The sequence below is a fragment of the Corvus hawaiiensis genome, chromosome 5 (genome assembly GCF_020740725.1).
Source record: "Corvus hawaiiensis isolate bCorHaw1 chromosome 5, bCorHaw1.pri.cur, whole genome shotgun sequence".
Classification (NCBI taxonomy): Eukaryota; Metazoa; Chordata; class Aves; order Passeriformes; family Corvidae; genus Corvus; species Corvus hawaiiensis.
In genome coordinates this window covers 11,948,608-11,973,748 of record NC_063217.1, presented here as the reverse complement: position 1 = coordinate 11,973,748, position 25,141 = coordinate 11,948,608, and the positions used below count along the sequence as shown (strand labels likewise).

The window sequence follows — 25,141 nt, the reverse complement described above, 5'->3', positions numbered from 1 at the left end:
GTTTGATATATGCGTGTTGCAGGATCCCCACTGCAACAAATGGTGGAGATTTGTGAGCAGAACGATCCCCGATCCCTAAGCGACTGATTTGTGTGAGTAAACCCTGGAAACTTTGGATTCCTCTTCTTGGTTTTGCTTTGCTATTCCATATCTAAACTATGGAGGAACCGTGGGAAGACTCTTGGCTCTCAGAGCCGCATATGGACATTTATCTTAAACTTAAAATGATTCTTGAACAACGATTTGTAAATTTTAGCTTGATTCAAGCTCAAAAAGAACTGAAACACTTCCTGTCATGGTTGTTTAAGAACTTTTTCTATGTTTCTTGGGATTTAATTCTTACCAAGGGCTTTTGGAAAACCGTTTGGACACAGTTAATACTGGAGTCAAAATATATGCCGATGGAAGAATATTTTCGTGAATATTATTTAGTTACCGAGACTGTTGAGCAATGTCAGCTGTGTCCTGGTGAAGGGAAGCGTGGTGCAGGGACCGTGCGGCCCAGGCCACGTGCACCGAGCGCCCTGCGAGCAGCAGCGAGGCAGTTCCCGCGCGCGGGCGGAGCCACGCGAGCCGCAGTGTCGGTGGCGGAGCGGGGAGCGGCGGGAGCAGCGGGACCCGGCGGTGCCTGCCCGGTCCTGTGCAGCGCGTGGTGGAGCGAGCCCCGTGAACGCCCGACCGAGAGGGGCGGCGCGCGGGCGGTGGCTGGCGGCGGTGGCGATGGAACGGAGCCGCGCCCAGCCGAAACGCGCGCTGGAGCAGGGCGCGGGGGAGTCGTCGCTCGGGGGCCCGGCCGAGACGTGGGTGCAGCGCCCGGCAGCGGCAGCGAAGCTGCGACCAGAGGAGGCGACGCACGGAGAACTGAGCGGCGTGGCCCGGCCCGGCCCGCGCAGCCCCGAACGCGACCCCGGGAAGAGCGCGCAGGCACCAGCAGCTCCGACAATTCCAACACGGGAGCGACCGAAGGAGAGAGCAAAGACGCAGCGAGACAGAAAACAGCAGACACTCGGAAAAAGGAAAAGATCATAGCAACTAAGACCTTAGGGATAGTAAAATGGTATAATGTTAAGCAAAATTATGGTTTTATAACAAGGTGTGACAACCAGCAAGACATATTCGTGCATAGAACTGCTATTAAAAAGAATAACCCTGAAAAATGCATCCCAAGCTTGGGAGATGGAGAAGTGGTGGAATTTAATATTGTACTAGGGAGAAAAGGGTTACAAGCATCGCAGGTCACTGGGCCTGATGGTGTTTCTGTAAAAGGCAGTATATATGCAAAAAATCGTAGTCATGTTAGACAGTATCTCCATTGTAAGCCCCCCCTACAGTTTCCCTTTCCTAATCCCACCTTTCCCTTTTACCCTATGTCCTATTACCCCCAGTGTATTCCCAATCCGTTTTTTCACCCATGGTTTCCCTCACAAAACCATGCTTTCGCCAATTGTTTCCCCAAAAATCCCTTTCCAATGCCGAGTGGGGGATGAAAAGGGGGAGGGAAGAAGTTAAACCCTCTCCTGCCTCAGTTTCCCCACAAAGCATGCTCAGAGAATTCTGTCTCCCTTCTGTCAGCCCTAAGATGTTCCAGAGAATCTGTTTGGACATTTAAAGACTCAGGAGGGTGGCTTGTTTTGTTTTGAAACTGTTCTTGTTATGTTTATCCAGTTGTTTTCATTCTCCTTTTATTAAAATAAAACGGGTGAGGTGTTGGGGTCCCTCCCCTGCCGTGTAGCCCTGGCAGAGGGGCCCTGAGGGCACAGACACGGGGCTTCCCTGTCCCTGCTCAGCCTCGTTCCCATTGGTTGGTTTGTGTTCCCTGCGCGGGCAGAAGGACCCTTGGTCCCGTGACTGGAACAGTTCCTGGGCAGAGCTCCGGCCATGCGGCTGGAGAAATAAACATCTCTGAAACAGCTAGCAAGAATCTGTCTGTCCATATATATATTTCCTTTCCACGGGACTCCTGGTTTGATATATGCGTGTTGCAGGATCCCCACTGCAACAGTCTACCTGTTCTGTGTTTGTACAGAGCTAACAGAATATAATCCTGTTCTGTGCTAGATAGTGGATTAAATGTATTTGATATCCTAAAGTTACTCTTCTGTATGAATGTTTTCAGGGTCAATGTGTGAAGTACTAGGTTTAAAATGGTTTTGAATCTGGAAGCAATCACAACCTCTGCTTTCAAGACTATGCACTTATCCAGCTCTTGTGGATGGAAATACCTCTTAGAGAATACGATTTGAGCCATTACTGTGTCTTACTTTGAATTTTGAATTAATTCACTGTATGGAATTATTACTAATGTTGAAGATAAGTGCACTAGTATAGTCAGTGACTTCATACACAGTAAGTCCTCTTGTCTCCCAATACAATTTAGTTGGAAGAAATAGAAATCTAATTCTTTAAGTATTTTATATTAAATCATGTATTGCTTTTGTGAACTTTATTACCAGAGAGGAGTAGAAGCTTATACTGTGAATTCTTAATATCTTAAGTAATGGTTTAAATGTTTGCTTTTTCACCTTTCCTCATAATGCTGCATCAGAGTAAACCTAAATGCTCTTTTTCTGTTTAGTTTTCCCAGCATAATCAAATTATGATGTAGTTATTAATAGTAGTATGGTAGTTTATCCACATAATAGCCTTATAGTAATGTACCTTCATATTAATAATCTCCTGAATTTTATTTTTCTCATAAGAGTCATTGTTTTAAATAAGAAATGTGAAAATTAACATTGCCCTTAGCATGATGATTGAAGAGCCTGCTGCTGCAAAAATGGAAATGGCTTGAGGGATTGGAGCAGTAGGTGGTTGCCTATAATTTGTTAGGGACATTTTTGATTATTAGTTGTCAAAAAAGGTTTGGAGTTACAGGGGGTGGTGGTGACAAATTAATAGGCTGTGCCTAGAACATCTACATCTCCCCAGAATAGTTGTGGTGTACAGTGGAAGAGTTAAATGGCTGAAAAGGTGAGTGAGGCTGTGTTCTTGAGCAAAACAGCAGGTTATGTTCCAGTTGTACAGAGTATTAAGTGCTGGTTCAAGTGACTCTCATAAACACTTCTTTGGATTTCAGTGGGTTCATTCACATGAATTAAATTAACCAGATGCTAAAAAGTTTGCAGAAACTTGAATCTGTCTGAGGAGTTTATTTTCCTGGTAGCCCTGGCTGCCCAGAAGTATTTACAGCATGCTGTCACTTTCTAAAATGTTGAGAAAAAACAAAAACTGCAAAGTATGAGACTTTTGCTATTAAATTTATGAATAGATGCAAAAAACCCCAAAACCAACCAAAAACTTAAAATCACAATTGCAGGGGTCAAATAAAACTTTTTCTATCTACATGCAGATTCGTACAGCTAAAGAGAGATCTTTATTAAGAAAGGTCCATGTAAAAAAGAATCATGGAGGGAGCATGGGGAAAAAATAAAATAGTTTTCCAAAAGTTGATGTTTATTAAAAAGATAAGGATCTTAGCAAATACTCCACAGAAAGATAAAATATAAACACCAGGAAAAGTATTGATCTAGAATTCATTCCTTTTTCCTTTCTCAGCCCTCTTAGCTGACATGGTAATGAAAAGAGAGGATTAAAACAGGCTTCTTAAAGCCAAAATTTTATTAGGAAATTATTAAAAGCACATTGTGTCTTGTAAAGTGAAGTTGTGTTTTTTTCAGTCCAGCCTTGCTGCAAAGCATTTTCAGAGGAGAGCAACAGAAAAGGAGAGGGGATAAACATAGATCATTAGAACTTTCATTATTCACGGGTAATAATATCTGTGGAATTTTCCATTTGTTTTCCTGGTCTGTCATTCACTGAAAACCCAGTGCACTCCTGAAGACAGGTATATACCCAGAAAGGATTTGGGATCCAAACTGCTTCAACTCCTTTGTTTGGAGAAGAGTTTTGACCTGTGACTACTGTAACAGTGAAAATCCACACAGGCAGCAACTGAGTTATGGAAGCAGAGGACTGACATGGGAGAATCAAAATTCTATTTGTGCTCCACCCCCCCCCCCCCAAAAAAAAAAAAAATAGGGAGGGGAAGAGAATGAGGTAGAGAAATTTGACTGGAGCTAGTTATTTCTTCCATGGAAAACTTCTAATGTACATTACATTTGATTTTTAGAATCCTAAGGGATTTATCTTCCATACTGTGGCACATAGGGAGAAACACTGGCTTTATGGAGAAGCCTTTACCAAAGGCTTTGGTAAAGAAGCAGGTAATAGAGTACCAATTTTGTGATAAAAGCTGAAAGTTTTCACTTTCTTTTTTCTTTTTCAGTATTTTTGTCCAGAAGCACCATCAGGTGTTCATATGCCCCTAGCACACAACAGTAGTCACTGTTGTCACCTCCATTGTCATACTCTGGGAGAGAACTCAAAGAATTGTGGGTGAATTTAAGATAAAATGATTTTAAATGATTTCACAAGTCTCTGGAAGCCTGGATGGAGATTTCTATATAATCCTGTAAATCCATCTTTAAGTAAAAAATCTGGTAAATCTAATTCTCCATCATTGCCTAAATTTATTTTAGCTGTAAAATAATAACAGAAAAAGGTTAAGTTTATTTTAGCTGTCCATGACTGATGGTAGTATGAGCTGATTAAGAATCATATCCTTGATCATTGCTCACTTGCTGCTGTGCCTCTCCCCAGCCACAGGCCACCCAAGCACTTTAACTAGGAGAACCATGCGTATGAACCAGTGGCTTCAATCCAGCCTGTAAAATGCTCGTAATTAGAGTCTCATTAAAATGAAATCAGTGAAACAGGCTTCTGCTCTTAAAAACGATGGGTAGAATCCAGAGATCCTGAAGACCTTTATGCTTTCATTGTGAAATAATTCCTTCTGTTCTTTGGATCTATCTGTTAATTTAGAAAAAGTACCATTATGGTTAGCAGGATTGCCTGAAAAGGTGCCCACAATCTAGAGGATGATGCTGTAAAATCTGTTAAATAGCTGACCTCCATTTTTCAGATACTGGGATGAAATCCAGTGGCAAAGTTGAAAGGATGGTCAGCCCCTCAGCAGCTTCATACTTCTTTAGTTGTGACAGGACTCTGCTGCTAATGGTGTTAGAGAATTCAAAGATGGCTCATTATGGCTTTGTTTTTCCTACAAATTCATTCTCTCTACTCCAAAGTGCAAAATAAGGTATTTTAATTTTTACATGAATTTACCAGTCAAATTGGAAAGTACTGACATCTATTTTTCAGAGCTCTGCCTCAGTTTAAATCACCAATCCTGCAGTGTCAAGTTTTACTGCTTATGGCTGCCGTTTGCAGTTACCTGAAAGCTATTCAGCTGAAGTGTGTGGAACAGCAGTGGCTTTCTGGTTTGGTGTGTGCATCCCCAGATGAACTGCTGCTAGCCAGCAGTACTGTGAGCCTGAAAGTCTTTAACACTTCCAACAGGTGCTGAGTTACAGCAATAGCTTATCTGGAAGGTTCTTTGTTGATGCATCCATACAGGTTATGCTCAAAGCAGGTGGACTGAGGGTGACCCAAGAGGATTTTCTCTGTGTGATTTTAATCAGTTTAATTTAGGAATGAAACAGCAGGCTTAGCCTGTGGCAGGATGGTTCCAGCACACTTTCCAAAAATTACCTGAATTTGCAAAGTTGTAATTGTAAGATGTACAGAGATGAAAAAAGTTGGCTCACTAAGTTCAGGATTCAGTCTCCATTTCTGCATAAATGGGAGGAAACAAAGTGTAATCTATTGTATTTTTAGGTATTTTTTCTTTTATTTTCATGTACCAAATATGCGCTCTTGTATCTCTTAAAAAAAACCCCAAAACAACCCAGATTAGTTTTTTTGACTTAAGAGGAATTACACTTGTTTGGAAAAGCACAGTCTGAAACTTCTTCCTTAATAATTGGAGCCAATAGGTGCTCCCAGTAGGGAAGTTTCTTTCTTTTTCTCCTTAATTGCAAGCACTAGAAAAAGCTGTAGTTAAGACACTGACAATACAATGAATAGCTGACCTGGTGGAATGTGCTTGGGCTGTAGCCAGGAATCTCATCCATAGATACACTCTCCTCTGGGAAATGGTTTCTTTCTCTTTGCTTTGTAAGTCCTGTAGTAACCTATTAACTTTTTTTTTTTTTTTTTTTTTGCTTTCTTTTAAGACAAACCTTTATTTTTATAAATAATCAAATTCCAAAAATGTCGTCTGGTAGATTGTGACTTTTTTGAGAATAGGAGGGAATAATACTGCTTATGAATTATGTATTGTTTCCACTTTTGCTTATATCAATATACATCCAGGAATATGTGTTGCAAATTTATGAGGTTTGGCTAACCCTGAGTGAGACTGGTATTATACCCCAGTTCTGTAAAACGCTGCATTATTTCCACAGTATCATGTAATAACATCCATGGTCTGGAATTCTGTTCTCTCACAAGTTCCAGCATACAAGGAGTACAGGATAAATGTATCATCGGCATATTAATTATCTAAATAACTGAAGTGAATGCCTACAGTTGCTGTTTGCTGGAGATTTAATCTGGTGGGCAGGAACAGAGCAGTGCCAGTTAAATAAGAGCTTGCTCCAAACTGTTGGAGACTGGTGTTCACCCCACATTAAAGAAAGCCTCCAGCTGTGCAAGGAACCAGCCTGTTCCACCTCTGTGGGGTTGCCATGGGCACATGGCTCTAAGAGTCACTAATATGGACTGACAGCAAGTGAAAGAAATCTGTAAAATATCTAAACATAAACCATAGCATTCAGCTTGATACAGTGGTTGTGGACTAGTGCTTTGCATTATTTGACCAGTGAATTTGTCACATGTTGAGCAGATGGAAAGCGTTTCTTGCTGACACTTTTCATAGGGTGAAGATGTTTTGTGGATGAAATTTGCTTGTGTATTTTCTTGGCTGTTGGTGATGTAGATGAATAATTTACTGAGCATGGAGCTGGGTCATGAAGGGGAAAAAGTGATACTTCAAGAAATGAGAAGTGATAGCCATGGAAGTTGCATTGATGATCTTGTAAGGAAGATCAGAGCTCATTTTTTCCCTGATTTTTTTATCTGGATAATCAAAGTTAATCACCATTGTTTAACACTTAGGATTAAAAAAATAATTGTGTCTGTAGAGCTGCCTGCTAAATTTAAACTAGCAACCAGATTGCTTTTTCCTAATCAGAAAGTCATAAAGATTGCTTAGGGGATGTCATGTGGTGGTGGTATTTATGTGACAATTCCAACTCCACTGCTTATGTGAAATAGGCAATCTTTCACAGTCATCAGGTTTGCAGAAAACTTCAAGTGCTGAAATCACTCTTCCCAGAAAGAGAAATGAAAAAGCCAGGCTAAAAAGCAAAACTATTAAGAGTTAAAAATGAGGTGAAGTGCTGTTCAGATTTTCAGAAGCCTCACTTTTGTATTTTCCAAACTAATGCTGCTCATGATCTGTTTCTATTTGTTACATCAGTTTACATATTTATATCTATTTATGTTCATTTTCTTTTAGGTGATCCTGATCCTTACCAAGTATTATCATACTGACATGGGGAAGGTTCTGGAGAGCTCTTTGTGGAGGTAAGTTCTTTGCTTTTTCTATAACCTTCCCTCCTGCTGTTCTTGGAATAGATCCATCACTTCCCTTTTCAGACTGCTGCTGAGTTGAGTTGGTAGCTGACTGATGCTATTGTACTAAGATTATCCAGATTGTCATCAGCTCTTACTCCCTCTCTTTCTTGAATGCAGTTCTTGTAGTTGAATTAGAGTTTGTAATGAGTTTTAACAGTAGAGACAAAGAATGATAGAGAATATAAGGTACCTCCTAGATGCCACTTTGCAAGTTGCCATGTTTTTCCTTTTCCTAGAAATTTTGCATCAAATTTACTTTAAAAGTTTGAAAGTTTTACTGTGTTGGGATGTGTCTTTTAGGAGTTCTTGCTGCTTGAGTAGTGTACTGAGGTTAGTAAATAATCCTGCTTTGGAAGTAGTTATGATTGTCTGGATGAAATATACCAGCAGTGTAGGTTATATTGTGTTTTATGACAACTGGGAATAAATAGTAATCCAAATAAATTTCTAAATTGGTTCTTATTCTCATAATATTTGTGAATTAAGATACCAATATGCTTGTTGCCTGTGTGTACACAGATTGCATACTCAGGTGTACATCAGCACAAAAGCAGGGCTAAGGTAAGTCTATGTTATACTAGTCACACTGCTTATTTTGTCAGGTCTTGCTTGTATTTTGCTAAGGGGACTTGTTGTGCTCTAATATGGTTTTTTTTGGTGTGTGTGTGTCTCTGTATAAATTTTCCACAACAAATTCTTTCTAGACCCATCATGTACATTTGAAAAGCGAAAGTATGTCACTGTTATCGATAAAATGATACTGTGCCAGTATTTGCTCTGCTAGTTTTGCTGGTTATCTCTAGCAGTAGAAATAAATGACAGGAGATTTAAGCAGTCATATGTCAAAGTCAAATGTAGCTCATAAGCTTCAGGTCTAGAAACAAAGAGTTTATCTAAAACTTTGTGGCTTAGGTAGTTGTAAACTTCATGCTGTCTCAAGAGCTTGTATGGGGACTCGACCTTCAGCTGTGTGTGCAAGGACCTTTGCAGAGACCATCCAAGAAAAGGACTGGGTAAGGAAATAGGGAGTGGGAAAAGTCTGTGTCCAGGACATCTGCAAAACAGCCTTGTTACTTATTTTGAAAGAGGTGGCATTGCTTTAACCTTGTGGGGTTTCTCAGTGACAATGCTTCTGCAATACCTTGTTGTCATACCAGTGTCTGAATAGTGATCAGTCTGCCCGGGGGCAGTGGTCCATGCAGAATAAGGGTATTTTCTCGTAAAAAAGAAACTTCTAGTCTTAAAAAGGAGATATTCAGGAAAGAGAGTAAGATCAAATGGAGACTGCTTAGCATTGACTCAAGATTGGCCTTTTTAGGGCTATGGTATTTCATTTGTAACTATGCTCTCAACTTGCAAGATACAAAATTATTTGCACATTTGTTTCTGTTTTAATTTTTTGTCCAACATCTTGTGCAAATAAGACAGCCAAACGACAGTTTGGATACTCCCAACTGCGTAAGCACACACTGCTTGCCTATTATTTGCCAGTGGCCCATACAACATGTGCAATACATTTCAAGTTTTGCAATCCATACTTCAGGGTATCTATCATAGTCTTTTAAATATTTTCAGTTGGACTCTTCAAAATAAACTCTTTGCTCTTTTAAAATAAACATAAACCAGGCTTCAGATAATGTTTCTTTCTTTTGAGAACATAAACACTTAAAACAAGGTCATTCAGACCTTGCTGACAGCTGGTGTAAAGAACCGGTGTGAACTGCATTCAAATAAAATCGATACTAGCGTGCATCATCTGGAAATCGTGCCTTTTACTTACAAGTAACAGATGTACCAGATGCTTTAGTACTGGCACAGGTCATGGTACCGCCCCAAGGGCAGGGCATAGATGTCCTCAGGGCTCTCAGTGGTGTCAGGCTTTGGGGATGTGCCAGGTGCCCATGGCTCCATGAAACACTTTAGTGGGGCACAGATTGGGCCTCAGGGAGCTCTCCTTGGGTATATCTTGCAATTTCACAGGGCACAGCCCAGCCAGGGTCTGGACATCAGGATGCCTTGGGCCACCCACTTCGTCAAAATAGCGCCTGGGAGCTCACTTCTTGATGTGATGATAGCCAGAACCTGCTGAGCTGGGGGTGGGGATGAAGGCTGGGGCTTGTTGACCAGACAGGCTGGATGGGTTCTGAGTCACCTGGTCCAGTGGAAGGTTCCCTGCCCATGGCAGTGGGGTTGGAACTAGATGGTCTCTTCCAACCCAACCCAACCCATTCTATGATTCTATGGTTTCCAAACCCAGGATGGAAAAGCTGAAAGGAAGAGAATGAATAAGATTAGCCCTTGGGCCAGGGGCTGCTACCTAGCTGATCCATGCTTGGATATGTTCTGGGCTCACCTCCTTCCTCCACCTCAGCCCACGGTGACGTACAAGAGACATATGCAGTTGTCAACCTGGAAGAGTTACAAAGTGCTTGGATCTGGAAAAGTGCAAATCAGACCAACTACTACAAAAGTATAAAATAGTGCCCCTCTCTGTTGAGATGTAGCTCACTATTTGTACTAAAAAACTGAACAAAGCTGCCTTTGTGGTCAGGGGACTGTGTTTTTCCCTGAGTAAAATGGTTGGAACTTCACTAGTTTTTTTCACCCACATTTGCTGATGGAACTGGGGTGTTGTATTCACATTGGCAGCCTGCCCCGAATGCATATACATTTTTGAACTTTTTTGTTTGATTCTCTTTTGCATTCTTCTCATTTGTATCATACAAATATGCAGTAAAACAGGTGTGAAAAAAGATACAATATTTTTTTTGTCAGTAGAGAAATGCCATTAATCTGTTTCTGTGCCCTAGTGGGAATAGACCCTCTCCAGTTATTTCCTGAATTGGTCCAATGTTTTTGTTCCTATCTTGCCTGGATAGATAATACAAGACATGATATTTTCTAAGTCGCTAAGTGTCTTGGTTTGAAAGACAGGTGTCTGCTAAGGAAGGCAGAAGCCTCCCTTGGAATGGCAGATGCAACTCCCTTCCCTCCAAGTTATTATAATTTTGAAATCAAGGGGGCTTTTAGGCAAAGATGTGGGAAATAGGAGTAACAGTTCTTTACTATTATATATCTATATGTGTATAACCAGTCAAACAAACAACAGTAACTATGGCAGTAACAGCAAACAATCACAAACCCAGTGCCAGCCTTCTCGGCTGTCAGGCCCTTTCCCCTCGGGTGCAGTTCCGCTCGCAGCCGGCAGGGGCGCTGGCGGCTCCCGGTGAGCAGGGCAGGTGCGATGGTTCCCCCGCGGCTGCAGGGGGCGCTCCGGAGCGAGCTCGGGAAACCCGCGGCTCTGGTGCCCTGGGATCCCGGGAAGGATGGAACAAAGGCTTCACAAACCCCTGGGCAGCTGATCCCTGTGTCCGGCCGGACCCTCGGGAACGGCAGGCTGGAACGGCAGGCTGGAGTGGCAGGGACGAGCACAAACCCCTGGTGACAGATGAGATGTATCCAAACGGGGAACCCCCCGGAGGTCTGGGCAGGCAGGGCGAGCAGGGATACAACACAGCGAAGGCTTGAAGCAACAGGGGGGGCAGGGCGGCCACAGCCCGGCTCCCAATGGGGCAGGGAAGGCGGGTTTGGGATCCCAGGGCTTCTCCAGCAGAGAGAAAAGCAGCCGAAGAAAAAAACAGCTTCCCTCTCTCTGCATGCCGAGACCGACTGCCCCCACACACTCAGGTGAAAACAAAAGAGTAGCCAGATGCGCCCCACTCTGTAGCTAGCTCTTTTGTTTTTCTGAAGTACTCAGCCATTTGCTTCCCTGGCAACCTGTATGGGCAAAAATTCCTTTAACAGAAGAAAAAACCAGGAGAGCTCCTAAAACCCCAACACTAAGTGACTTAGTCATTAAGTGAAAGTAAACTAGTTTTATAAACAGATCAATTCTGACCAGGGTAGCTTTTTAATGTCGCAATTTCTGGTCAGTAAATATTAATCTATCTTGGTGTTTATCAGTTATTTTGTGCCTTGAAACTGTGTCTTTCATCTTCTAAAACTTATTTCCACCTCATCTCTTTCCTTTTCTCTCATCACTCAGAAGAATTTTTTTCTCCTTGTTTAGTGGAACAAAGAATGAGAAAGGATGGTCTAGTGATACTTGTTTGTTCCTAGTGACCTGGAGCTGCAGTCAGACTTTTAAGAGTAATGGAAATGGTGGTGAAAAACACCAGTCAGAAGTACATGCCTGGGCGGGGGGCGAAGAAGATTTGGGTGGGTCTTGGTGACACATTTTTGTGCCTTTGCAGAGCATTGTCAGTTTGTGTAGGTAACTTATGTCTGCCCACGCAAGTCAGGTTACAGGCTTGGGAGGCCTAAATTTGAATTGCCTTGCAATTTTTCATTGTTGAATAAATAGGGAAAATAGTGCTGTGTAATAGAAGTTGTAACAAGTTTTTTACTACTAACAGCCATGTCTGGTTACACTAAAGAGGTGAAGACAAAATCTTGTTAAAAAAATACAAGTTAAATAGAGTTAAAAAATACCAGACTGGCTTTTTTAGTCAGTTAACTTTCCTAAGTTGCTTATTAAGTAGTTGTCAAGGTGTAAATTGTTTAATTATTTGACTCAAAATAAGGTAGTCAAATAAACAGAGATGACACTGGTTGCCTCTTGAATATAAACTAACATAACTTTTGGAGAAGGAACAGAAGATTATTTTCAGGTCTACTTTTAGAGTTTCTAAACTGTGGTACATATTGGGAATACAGGTTGGTTGTCATGTAAGAGCTCATTAGCATAATGAAAAACCTGAGAATTCAAGTACTAAAATTATCATCACATACATAGAAGATACTTTACATACTACAGCTGTTCCTGTCAGAGCTCACACACATATTTATCCATCACATTTACAGTAGGAAGGAGCTCCATCCAACTGACCATTTAGGTTGAGTATGTTTTCATACACTTTTTGGACCCATTTGTGTACAAATATACAGGTGCACATATTTAATAACCTCAGGTACCTGCTTGCATATGTTGAATGCCTGCAACTTTAGATGTAAGTATTTGAATTTTACAATCAAATAGTTTAACTTTGAATTAGCAATCACTAAGAAATTAATTTAACTTACCTGAGTTAATTATTCCTAATAATGTCTATTGGAAATATTGATTATTATTATTCCACTTTATACATGGGACAACTGAGATGGTGATATTACTGAAGGCTATGCAGTGGTGACTCAGGACTGTATGGCCATGGAATTACCTTCCAACCCTGTGCTTAGACTGGCTCAGAATCCTGTTACTGGTAGGCATGCAGCCTTCCCTTTCTTAGCTTGATCTAAGCAATGAATAATAGATGTTGCTGCTGATTGCTAATAAAGTTTTGATTGCATATTATCAAGCTGTAATGATACAGTAGTGCTAAAGTGGCTTGCTGTGTAATTGCCATTGTTCCCAATGGCATCACCATGTTGTTATTGCCTCACCACAGCAAAACAAATGGCATTACTTGATGTTAACTGCACTGTTGGATCCTCTTAGCATTGCCAGCTGAATGCTAGGTAGGCCTATGTTCAGAGATGTTGGGTTGTTTTGCCCCATGTTATCAGTAAAGAAATGCTAAATGAAGAAACAGACTTCCCCAACCTCCTTAAATATTTTTGGATATCCCAGCTGAACTTTATGGGACTCCTTACTCTAGATGCAGCCTGAGGGGGGAGCAAAGTTGGAGCGCTGTAGGAGGAGGTTGTAAGGCCAGATCAGTGGCTGGGCAGGTGGACGTGAGAGCAGTCGGGAGAGCCTCGCAGACAGCATCATGCCTGCCAGATCTCAAGGAGTCAGGAATATCCTGTCTTTGGTGGTCCAGCTCTTTCTATCTGCACCCACAATAAGCCACCTGTTCAAGGACAAGACTCACTTGTGCAAGCCCACTGGCCATCAGGAGCGATCAGGGCACAGTGACTGCAGGGGGCTTTGGGCATTTACAGAGTGCAGACCTACACTAACGCTAAAATCCAGACTACAAAGAGCTGGAGATTCTTTTAAGATGGATACAGTGGACAACATATGACTCAGGAAAGTAAAATTTCCAGGTGGCTCACAGAATGAGTGAAAATGAATATGGACATTTGTTTTCAAAATCTTTGGACTTTTAGGTGAAACTCATTTCACCTGTTTCCTGAAATTAATTTAAAAAGGAAAACAAGAACCCTCAATGTACAGTTGAGTGCCCCAGTGAAATTTTTTGTATGAAGTACCGCTTAATAAATGAGCAACTGTATTCTGCAACAATGTGCACTTCCAGATGGCCTTACATTGTGGCTCTGCTTTGAAAAGTGACTTTGTAGAAATGGCCCCAAGGGATGGAGTTATTGAGTCTGTGATTTTCATATCAAATTTTCTCTTTCCAAGTTAAAAAAGAAAAAGAAATGGCTTTCTAATTATTAGCACAGTGAACTCAGCTTGGGATCTAATGTCTAGCTGTGCTTTCTCTAGCTAATGCATCATCCTGAGTAATGCAAGTTCTGCAATCAAAACAGGCTGTCCTCAATTATAATGTGCAGCTCTTTTGTGCTTCTATTATATCCTTAGTTACACCAGTTCCACTGAGCAAAGGTTTTGGGCTGTAGTGTTGAAAAAGCAGTCCTACAATTAGAATTTTATTTCTGTTACTGAACAACAGATTTTTTATGCTTTGATCATATTTCCATATTCTAATAGTATTGCAAAGACTTTCATTGTTTTGCTAAAACTCAAAAGTGCACCATTATGAGTTGAACTGTGCAGGAAAGTTTTTATTTTAAATTTATTTTGGACATTTAAAATGAGCTGTAAAACAGTAGTTAAAATGTGGATGTAGTGGGTTGAAGCATGTCAGCAATATTTTATTATGGGTTTCAGGTAGAAAAAATATGTAGAAGATAAAGGAAATTAAATAAACATGTCTTGTCAAACCTTGGAATGTGCAAGGTATTGAAGAGGTGGTTATTGATATTTTTAATGGGTAGTGGAATTGATTCAGGAGCACAGAGGGTGCTGATGTTGCAGCGTGTGCTCTAATGGACACATGACCTACCATCGACTTTCTGAGACCAAGGCCCAGCACACTGGCTTGGCAGTAACCTTGCTGTTACCTTGCTGTTGCACTCATCCTGCCACATATTTTGGCTGTAGCTTTTGGCTTTTCAACAGAGGACTGAAATTTGGCCATGGATACTTAGGACTGTTCTCTGAGTTGTGACCTGTAGACTCCTCTGAAAGAGATGTCTTTTAAAAGGCTCTCCAGTGCATGGGATTTAGCTTAGGCAGGTACTTTTATGTCTGTGTTGCCATAATAACATTTAAAGATTATTTTGATGTCTTAGTATGTATGAAGGTCTGAACTGAAAAAAAAAAAAAATCCTGCAAACAAGTAAAAGCTACCAAAAAAGTCTATCGAAATTTCTTTACTGAATATCTGTTGGTCATAGATGAGAGTGCTGTGTCATAACTTCTTTTCCATGTCTTCGACAACTTGGAATAGTGATGATGATTTTGAATGTTAACATGTTTCTGCACTAGCTTGTGATCACAGAAAGAATATATGACATGAGGATTAAGATCCAGTTAGAAAGCTGTGATTTATGTAGTTAGGAAAGGGCTCTTGCTGTACATTTGTGTTTATTAAAGCTGATTGCAGCATAGCTGCTGAACATGTTAAATACATCTTGGAGCTGGGGAATTTTGCTGCTTTACAGGTTATTTTTTTTTTCCCCTTAATCCTCCTTCTGGAAAATGAATTAAGTCATTGCAAGATATAACTCATAATGAGTGAGCCAATTTATTGAGAAAGAATAACCATTTATTTTAAATGGCTTAAGAATCCTTTTCTATTGTTTGAGTAACTTGAGCCTAAGTAATAGAAATTCTGATTGCTTTAACTAGTGCTGCAGACTTAGTGGGAATTATACCACAGGTTCTTGGTCTTTTAAGTAGACTCTGTTTGGCCTGGACTGATGGTAACAGAATTGATCTCTCCTTCCCAACACCCATGCAGGCTGGTAGCAGTAGGATGTTTAGGAAAGTTGCTTCACTGGTGTTTCCTCAGGTTTGTCATGGTATCTTATTGAATAAGCCTCCCTACAAGAAATGATCCTCTTTCTTGCCATCCTCAGCAGACAAGTTTAAGGTGAGAAACAGGAAATGCTGTCTTTCTATGCATTAGTCATCCATGGGGCTTGTGATTTGCTTTTGCCCTCCATACCCTGCATAAAGGAGGGAAATTTTGCCTATGAACCACTTCTATTTGAGCAAACTGAGAACTGCAATGTTGGAGCTTTTATTGTGGCATGATTCCTCTGTACTAAATTCATATGAAAACAGTTGAGCCATCAGTTTTTTTGGTAATCAGAGGTACTTTGCTGCATTGTCATCCATTAACTCCCACTGTCAGCAGGCTGGCACAGCAGGGAGGTGTAGGGCCCATAACCTGGGGCAGATGGACTGACACCATATATACATATATATATATATATTCCTTTGCCACTCTGTGAAATGAAATAAATAAGAAACCACAATCAAAGCAGCTAGTTTCATTGCTTATCACATTTTCATGATGATGAATGAGGTATAAAAACTGGGATAGGATATTTAGTGATGCTGCTGGTTCCACCTTCAGCCTACTATGTGGCCTTTTTTGAGAACCTGCCATTACTGTGCTTTCCTCACTTGGTCTTTGACCTGTTAGTTTCTTTGGCATTTGGAGAACTGGTTGTGGGATCCCCCATCAGTGCTGGGGCTGTAATACTGCATTAATACAAATAATAGGAGGGAGCTGTAATGTTTATGGATGTTTAATGTTTGTGTCCCTAAAGTTTTTCTCAGTCTTGAGCCTGAGAAGGACAGGAGTCTGTCAGAGAGCACTGACACACCATGAGACTCACCTGAAAACACCCATATTTTTCCTACAAGGCAGCTGATGGCGCAGTGCCTTTTTGTAGCTGATGTTTTAAAAATGCCATTTTGCAACCCCGTGTTGCATCTCTTAGAGTTGAGCACCTTGTGCACTGATGTGGTGTGTGGAACGCGAGCAGCTTCACTTGCTTCTGCAGTACGTGCAGTCTGCTCCAGAGCATCCACTGTGAACTGATTGCAAATTAATTTGGTTGTTGGGACCGAATGAATGAACAGCTGCATGGTTAATTATGCAGAATGGTATAGAAAAATGTAGTGTTAATGTTTTATACCCTCATTATCCCTGCAGTATGGAATATATTTTTCAGTGTGAAGATAACAAAGGCAATATTTCCCACATAACTTATTTATTAAGATCATCGTATTGTTAGGCTGCTTTCTCTGCTTTAATTTGGTAAGAATTGGGACAGTTAAAAACTCCATACAGGCCAGTTTTCAAAATGTAAATAGTCTTATGTGCTGAAGAATTTAGGGGTGTGGGCAGCTGACAAAAATGAAATGCATTTTACAGTAAGATTTAAATGTCTTGGGGTTTTTTTTTGCCTTCTGAAATACAGAATGTTAGTTGAGGGCTTTTCCTCCCTCTCCCTGCAGCCTCTCATTGAAAAGATGACTGATAATTTGTCAGTCAACTGAATCTCTGTTCCAGCTAATTTTTTAAAAATTATTTTGGGGGGGTTAATGTGCAAGTTGAGTTTGTCACTTCCTGCTTCTGCTCTTCCTATTTCTCCTTTGGTGTATTTTCCTTCTATTGCACATAGTACAGGGATAGCAAGTTATTTTGTTTCAACAAATACCTATTCTTGATCTAACTTTCAAAAAGGATATTTTACTTTCTCACTGATTTTCTCTCCTAGTGGCCTTTTTTTGCTAGCTGTTACCCTCCCTCTTTCATAGGATGGGTTTGTCTCCTCCGGGCCTGACTGCTTCAGTCCAGACTGGAAAAGCTGCTTTTTAGATGAGGTGTTAAGTGTCTAAGTTTTTGTATTTTGGCTTAACATATCAGCTCCAAACCTGATTTTTGAAGCTGTTCCAGAGCTGATGTCCTTCTGATGGCAGACCTTTCTCCTCATAGTTGCTTTGACAGACTGTAGATATTTTAATGACCTTTGAATTTTATCCCAACTTTCTATCATAGGATCTGAAACTGTCATTTTGAACAAGAGTGGGGCAATACTTGTTATCACGTATTTGTTGAAAAGCATCTGTGTCAGTTAATTTGGTTGTTTTTTTTTTAAATCTGGTATGTACTTTCTTTACCAAATGGATATAATTCTTCTTGAAGAGTGTGCATGCAGTTCAAATTACGCCCCTTGATAAAAAGACATCACAGTATCAGTGAAATACAACCACGCCTGGGCAAAAGCCAGGGAAACAAGTAAAGAGACACGTGGTAAAATGTGCTTTCTTAATATCAAAATCTTAACAATTGAGTTCAAAAGCATCTACATCATTCCACCTTTTGATAGCCTGGCTTTCAAGATTTCCTTGAAGGGGAAGGGGATGTATGGTTCTGCTTTCTGTATGATTTAGAATAGTTTTCTGTAATGCTGATCCTTCCTTAGGATTGTTGGCTGTTCTGAAGACTTCAACGTAAAATTATTTTAAATTTTACTCTCCTCCAAGAATTTGGAAACTTATCATTGATTTATCTTAATTTTTACCATATGCAGTACAGTCCTTAATTTGGCAACATCTCTTTGGGATAGGATGTAAAAATCAAGTTGTGCTGTTCTGAAGTACACTGACTATAGTTTGAGATTTCTCTCCCTTTACCATACCCCTATGCAGTTTCTATGCTAAATACTGGTCTCTCAGGTTTCAGTAACTTTTAATTTGCTTTTTCTTCAGCCTGACATGTAAAATTAGAAAAATAATAGTATTTTACTTTTTATCCTCATTTAAAAATATTTAGAAGCAAAATATACATGTGATGGAGTTTTGTATGTATGATGATTTCAGGTGCATAATACTTAAGCTTTTGATGCTATTTTGGTGCAGTTTTCAGCATAGTTCAGAGTGCTCAGTACTGATGGGGAGGATGTACCTACCAGTAAAAGATTAAGCCTCTGCACTGTGAATGTACAGCACATTCTGGCAAAGTGTGGAAGCCTAGAGTGAAAACTCCCATGCCTCTGCTTTCCATGTGGCCTCAGGTGAATATATGAATCTGTCGGTATTCCAGAGTGAAAAGCATCTAAGAATCACCTTTAAATAAAATTAAAAAAGGAAAGAAAGTTAATTACTTAAAGACCAGAAAAATATGTTACAAATATGCTTCATAAAACACCATGACCCATCCCAGCATTACCTTAACAGGTCACAGTTAGAGGAGATCTCTTAACGTACCCTGGCATGTGAAAAGCAGGAGTTCCGAGATCTTCAAAGTGATAATAGGACTTAGCTTCTAAAAAGACCTGTAAACATTTCTAAAGTACATAAATAAGTAAATATGAGTGAATAATTAAGTATCAAATTATATTTGATTTCCATGCTAACTGGAAGTCTTGGTACATCCAAATGCTTGAATTCTTACAAATTTTTTTTTGATTTCTGGTTGGGAATAGATACACAATGCTATTATTATAATAAACATTATTATTTATTTTTTCTTTAGCATGTTTTTTAGGGCTGGGAATAGGACAAGTTCTCTGACACCCAGTTGGTCACTTATGTCACTGCTTTACTGGCAGTTTTCTACTATATTTCATCCATGCAGAGAATGATTTTGGTTGCATGTGAGCACAATGGACATCAAGTACAACCCGTGCTCAAAGCAGGAGTTGCTGCAGTGGTTAATCAGGTCACTCATGGCCTCATCCTGCCCAGTTCTGAAAAACTTCCGGGTCGGAGATCTCACAGCTTTGTTGGGCAATGCTTTGCAGCTGTCATTGAGAGGGGTTAGATCAGCTGGCATCTTGCAGCTTGTGCTTGCCATCTATTGCCTTTTCACTGCCTACCCTGGCCCTGTCTTATTTAAAACTTCTCTTTAGATGCTGAAAGAGTGAAATGAGATTTTCCAGTAGCCTCATTTCCTAGAATGACCTACATCAGCTCCCCCAGCCATTCCTTGTACATCATGTGCTCCAGTTCCCAGCATCTTAGTGACCCTCCACTGGACTGCCTTCACATTGCTGATCTCTTTCCTCTGTGAAGTGACACAGATTTCTTTTTTTTTTTTAATTCGACTTGTAGAACTGGGGTTATCTGTTTTCTGGAGGTTCCTCTCTGCTGCTCTCCCAGTATAAAATAGACTGTTATATGCTGAATTGTTTAGAATAGTTACCTTATTTATCTGAATGCAAAAATAAGTGTGAAATACTGAAATCATTAACAGGGGAAATTCAGTTCTTTAGAAATTGCTTAGACACCCAAGTCACTTCATTACCTGTACAGAAAGATAACATTGGTCTTGTTTTCACTGAGCTGCTCAGTGTAAGAACAGTGGGGATGCCAGCATTAACTTTTTGTCCTCACTTTTGTTATGCAGTATGAATTCTCGATAGGTTTTGATTTAGTTGCTGGTACATTATTTATGACATCTCTTGGCTGTAGCTGCTGTAATCCACAAACCAAAGCCAAGCCTATTATTTCTAGTAATAGAATAGTATTTTGTTGTAGAGCAACTCCCAGGTAATTAGGCAGGATGTGCTGTAATTGGTTGTAACATAGGCTCTTCTAAATAAGGCATTAGTCAGACTGAATGGCAGATGAAAGTATTGTTTTTTTCTTTTGAAGATTTGTCTACCACAGGTAAACATTAGTGTGACCACAAACATTAGGAAGATTAATTTTGCCAGGAAAGAAAGGAGAATTTTTGTTTTAATGATCCTTCACTTAGAAGAGTGCTCTTTTAAGTGAGAATATTGAAGTGTGCAAAGCAGAGTTTTTTGAGGGCAAGAATTCACATACTAATCCTGGGAGTGGGTACAGCTAAAGTCTCATTCAAAGAGTGGACTTCATACAGCAGTTTTTGTTGCTATTGAATTTGGGTTTTGGACAATTTTGAATCATCTTTAGCTTGACCTATACTTTTGTATATGTATACTATTAATTGACAGGGTTTCGAGGGTCAATGTAGACACCTGAAATCTCCGGAGTAGAATCTGCTGATTGCTTTAAAGTGATTATAAACTGAGAAGGAATTAAGAGGTGCAGTTTGGTGGATTTCTTGTCTCTTGGCATCTTCCCATCAAAGCTGGATTCTTTTGTGGATTATGTGATGAATACAAGTTAATTGGAAATAATTCAAAGGAAATGAAGTGAAATTCAATATTAACTTTGAAAGTCCAAGTATACAGTAGCCACCCCAGAACCTTTGAGAAACTCTTGGATTTGCTTCAAATCATGCAGCAAAACAGTGAAACAGTCTTTGTCATGAGAAAATTCAGAACAGGGGATGGGAAACAAAAGGGGGTCAGGTTGCACTTGTTCTGTTGAAAGTTGTTCCCTTGAACATGTTGTTTTGCCATAGTGTTTTGTTAGGAGAGGAATAAAAGAACAAAGGGTCAAAACTTTTATGTGTTATGACGTTGCTATGACCCAGCCCACTGCGGGGCTGGGGCAGCGAGATGCCAATCAATCCCAGCCCCTCCCCTGCATCGAGTTTCCCGAAGAGGCAGACTCAGAGGGTGGGTCGAGGGGTGGCTCAGAAGCCTAAACTGCACCCCCTGGGCGGAGCCCGGGTCCAAGCCGCCTCCCCCTGTTCGGGAAAATTCTCGGTTACTCAGTTGTTCACTGGTTCTCTGTTATAACTCCCGCCTCTCGGTTTCCCCCGTTGGTTCTCGTTGAATTGTATCCTCCCCCTGGCTTGTAACTCATTGGTTGTTTTCCCCTTTCACCGCGGTTTTCAAATGCCCTATAAAACTGAGGACAAGCCTCAGGGGCGGATCCCATCGCATTCCATCCCTTCCAAGCTTGTTCAGGTTGTGAAACTTCTAACAATAAACCTGTTAGGAGTCAGACCAGAACAGTCTCTCCCTTCCTGTGTCTCCGAGCTAACGTGAGCTGATACCATCGGCTCCTGCCATGTTCCCTCTGCAAAGAAGCCAGCGAGCTCAGCCAGCAGCTCTTTTCCTGATGCTGAAGTCGCTTCTGCGATGCACAGAAGTAACGCAGCTGGACTCTCTATGACTGGGGGCTCGCCAGAGCTCGTGCCTCAAGCACTAAGAACTGCGTTATTATGATTCTGTCTTTTTTTGAATCTGTATGTTTCATTTGGCTGGCTAATGGGAAATGGTGTTTATGGAAAGGCTCTAGTCTGTTCTCTTGCGGGTAGTGAAGCAAAGTGAATTACTGTGTAACGCATTACAAAGAAAATGTTGGGATGACACTGAGGCAGAGCCTAGACCACACAAGGTTTGTTCTAGTTTTTATGCTGGAACTCTACAGAGTGCTACATATTCACTGTTTAATTTTCCTTTGCACCCTCTCTGTAAAATTCCCATGAGAAATAGCAGCTGTTGGTGCTGCTGCGCTCACAGTGAGCAGGATTTCCCCTTCAGCAAGTCACAGGTTGATTACCAGGAAACAGCCACTCCAGAAGAAGTGAACTTTGTGGTCTTACCCTTGGGGCCAAGCTAACCTGCGTGGCCCTGCATCTTCTCTCCTGGGAAACAAACTGTGTTTTAAGGCACAAATGCATGGGGGACATGAGAATAAAGTGCCTGAATTGGCCTAAAGCACTCCAGCACCTTTGGAAGCACTGGGGCTCTAATGATTTGTATGGGTTACAAGTCAGGTCCTAAAATTAACGATAGATTTCAACTAAAGTTTGTACCAATTGTGGATTCTTTAGACTGAACGTTTATGCAGCGCACTTCTTATGTTATTTCTTATGGAAATAGCGATCACCTGTTCCCATTCCTTTTCCCCTCTGCTTGGTGGCCTCTGAGGAGGCATTTGTTAGATCACTGGAGTATGTGTTCCACAGATGAAGTCCTGCAGCAGAAAAGGGGTTAAACTCAAGCTTAACAGAAGGAATTTTCTCATCTTGACTGTTTGTTCAGCAATTTTGGTCTTTTGCATCATAAAGAATTTTCAACTAGGCAGAAATTGGGTGATTTTCCTTGGGGTGGGAGGAAGGCAATAGTGAATATGTATAGGTTAGATTAATCTGAGTAAAAACCGTAGACTTTAAAGGCCTTGGGCTTCCTCTATGCATCTGACAATGATTGTGTTGGTTTGGACATTAAAATGGAGAGAAATAGTGTGTTAGAACTGAGTCTGCTCATCCACTTATTCTCATCTCCCTTATCTGTTCTTTGCTCTGTCACATGCAAAGATCTTTGGTGAGCGTTATCCCTTATTACTCATTTTGTCACTTAGTGTAATGGGCAGAAGGTTTCAAGGAGGCACACTGGAGGCCAAGTGGCTTGAGTAGATTCTTGGCTCCTGGTTTCCTTCTGCATTTGATAGCAAATGGCAAGAGTCCAGTGTTGAACTGAGTCCCTCTCCCCCATTAAGTTAACCAGGCTTAACTCAGTCCTACCTGGACAGCTGAGTGGCAGTGAGACAGCTGGCTGCAGAAAGGCAATAATTTCTTTCACAGCTTGCTCACAACACCTGGCTTAGCTCCATATTGAAAACAAGCAAATGGATCAGTCCCACCTCTGCTGAAAGATGTGAATATCAAAATGTAAATGTAAGAAAACTGGTTGCCTCCAGCTGTGTGAGGCCACTGGTCAGAATTGGGTCAGTGGTAGGGTGCCCATGAGGTGTGGCTTCTGGTGCTCTCATTTTATTTTTGAATCAGCTTGTGCCTCACCCAGAGTATTGTAAGACTCACCAAAGCTGTTAGCACGTGCATTAAATTGGTCACTGTCTTTGTTCAAATAAATAAAATAGCTAAATATTTCCATAAATGACAAGTAGATCAGGGGCTCTTGTCCATACATTCAGATGCATGTAGAAAAGGGGGATAGAGTCATGGGAGCATTTGGAAGCTGGAGAAAATGGCCTGCTGTGAGGGATGCACAGCCTTCAAACATTCAGCTTATCAAAGGGAAGTAAAGGGCTGTTTAAATCTAAGGTTCAGTTTACAAAAGGGCTTGGTGTTTGCTCTGCTCAACTCTGGGTGACCCTTGCTGTAGCCAGTGGGCTTCAGCAAAGCGATGGATGTGTCTATTCATTTGTTTTCTCTTTCTGATATTCCCCATCTTACCTGGTTTGACCAAAAATACCTTTCTGAGTTCTTACTCTTTAGCCAGATTTCTCTGTAAATTATTTTTTGGTGAGTTTCTTTAAAAAAGAAAGGGAGGTAGTAACTGCTCAGTTGGATGGGCATGTTCGTTCTTCAGTTGTTTTTCTACTGGTCAGGTAGAAGGAAGGTTGGTCAAATAGTAAGAAAGTAAGTAAGTAAGAAAATAAGTACATGGAAGAAGTTATCACAGTTCTTTACAAAAAGCTTTATAACATTCTGACTCTTAAATAATGCTTTTAAAACATTAATTTAGGTTATAAATTTCATCCCACTTATAAATTAACAGAACATAGCACCAACTGTGCATTGGAAGAGTTGGTAATCTCCATCTGATTGCTTACAGCCAAGATCTTAAAGTCGTTAGAAACCCCAAGAAAGTCAATGATGATTTATGTTCATGTAGGCAGCTGCAGCAGAAGGACCAGGAAACTGAAAGAAATGCAGCTGTGAAATATGTTCTTCTCTTGGGATGTGGATGATTCAGGCTGGAGCTTTGGACGTCAGCACAATGTTCGGTTTTATCCTAAATGTTTAGTGTCATTAAGTTTTGAAACTGTGAAATGTTGTTAGTCAACTCTTTTAAAGACTGTGTGAAGTCAGAAGGTACCCCTACCTTTGTGCAATGGGGAGTGAGGAAAGCATCCAAACTCGTGCCTGGCTGTTAACTCAGAGCCTGATTAACTCAAGTATCTTAGCAAAGTACAGTGTGTACAGACCAGGCTCTGTACCTTTGGGTGCCTATGCACTCTCAGGCTTTGGCACTTCCTTCTGAGAGCAGAGGCAAGGATATTGCTCCTCCTTTGTTTGCTTCTCGTCCACGTATTCTGTCACTTTGAATGGGAATGTTTTCCCCAGTGAGCATTAATTCAAAGGAAACAAGGTAGTTCAGATTGAAAGGTTATCAGCAAATGCTGCATGAATGAAATCGTTCCATGAGTGAATCTTTTGCATGTCTTCTGTGTCAGTTCTGCTTAGAGGAACAATTCCGAAAAAGAGACAGAATACCCAATGTCTTAGATTGGTGGCATTTAACAACTTGAAATACTCAAATTACCCATGTACTCATTAGGAAAAAGGGTCAGTACTCAGAGGGAGAATGGATGACTTACTAATTTATAGTGCTACTGAATCGTGTAAATGAGGGTTTTGTTTAGCTTTAAATGGGGATGTTATGCAATGATGTTAGACAGCTTGGGTGTGGGGCATCTCTCTCAGCGAAGATTGTATGTTTTTGGTAGATTTTAATGGTCAATTTGCGTAGCATCCGTGCTGGGTAAGCAGTCTTATATAATTTGAAAAATCATTCAAGTTTTGTTCTGAATTGCTCTGTTAAATTTAGATGGATGGAATATTATTATAATTTAAAATAAATGGGTTGGAAGGGGAAAAATAAATCAAGATGAAATCTCAGTTGGAGAATATGGTTTTGAAAA

At 40.6% G+C, this 25,141-nt stretch overlaps 1 protein-coding gene across 6 annotated transcripts in view; it reads left to right on the top strand.

The window, feature by feature from the left end:
• The window catches only part of SORCS2 (sortilin related VPS10 domain containing receptor 2), a 551,258-nt gene that overhangs the window by 169,086 nt on the left and 357,031 nt on the right, over window positions 1-25,141 (top strand). For all 6 annotated transcript variants that reach the window (XM_048304588.1, XM_048304587.1, XM_048304585.1 and 3 more), the window contains exon 2: window positions 7,481-7,548. In XM_048304588.1, the coding sequence (XP_048160545.1) occupies window positions 7,481-7,548 (68 nt within the window). The remainder of the gene's footprint in view (window positions 1-7,480; window positions 7,549-25,141) is intronic.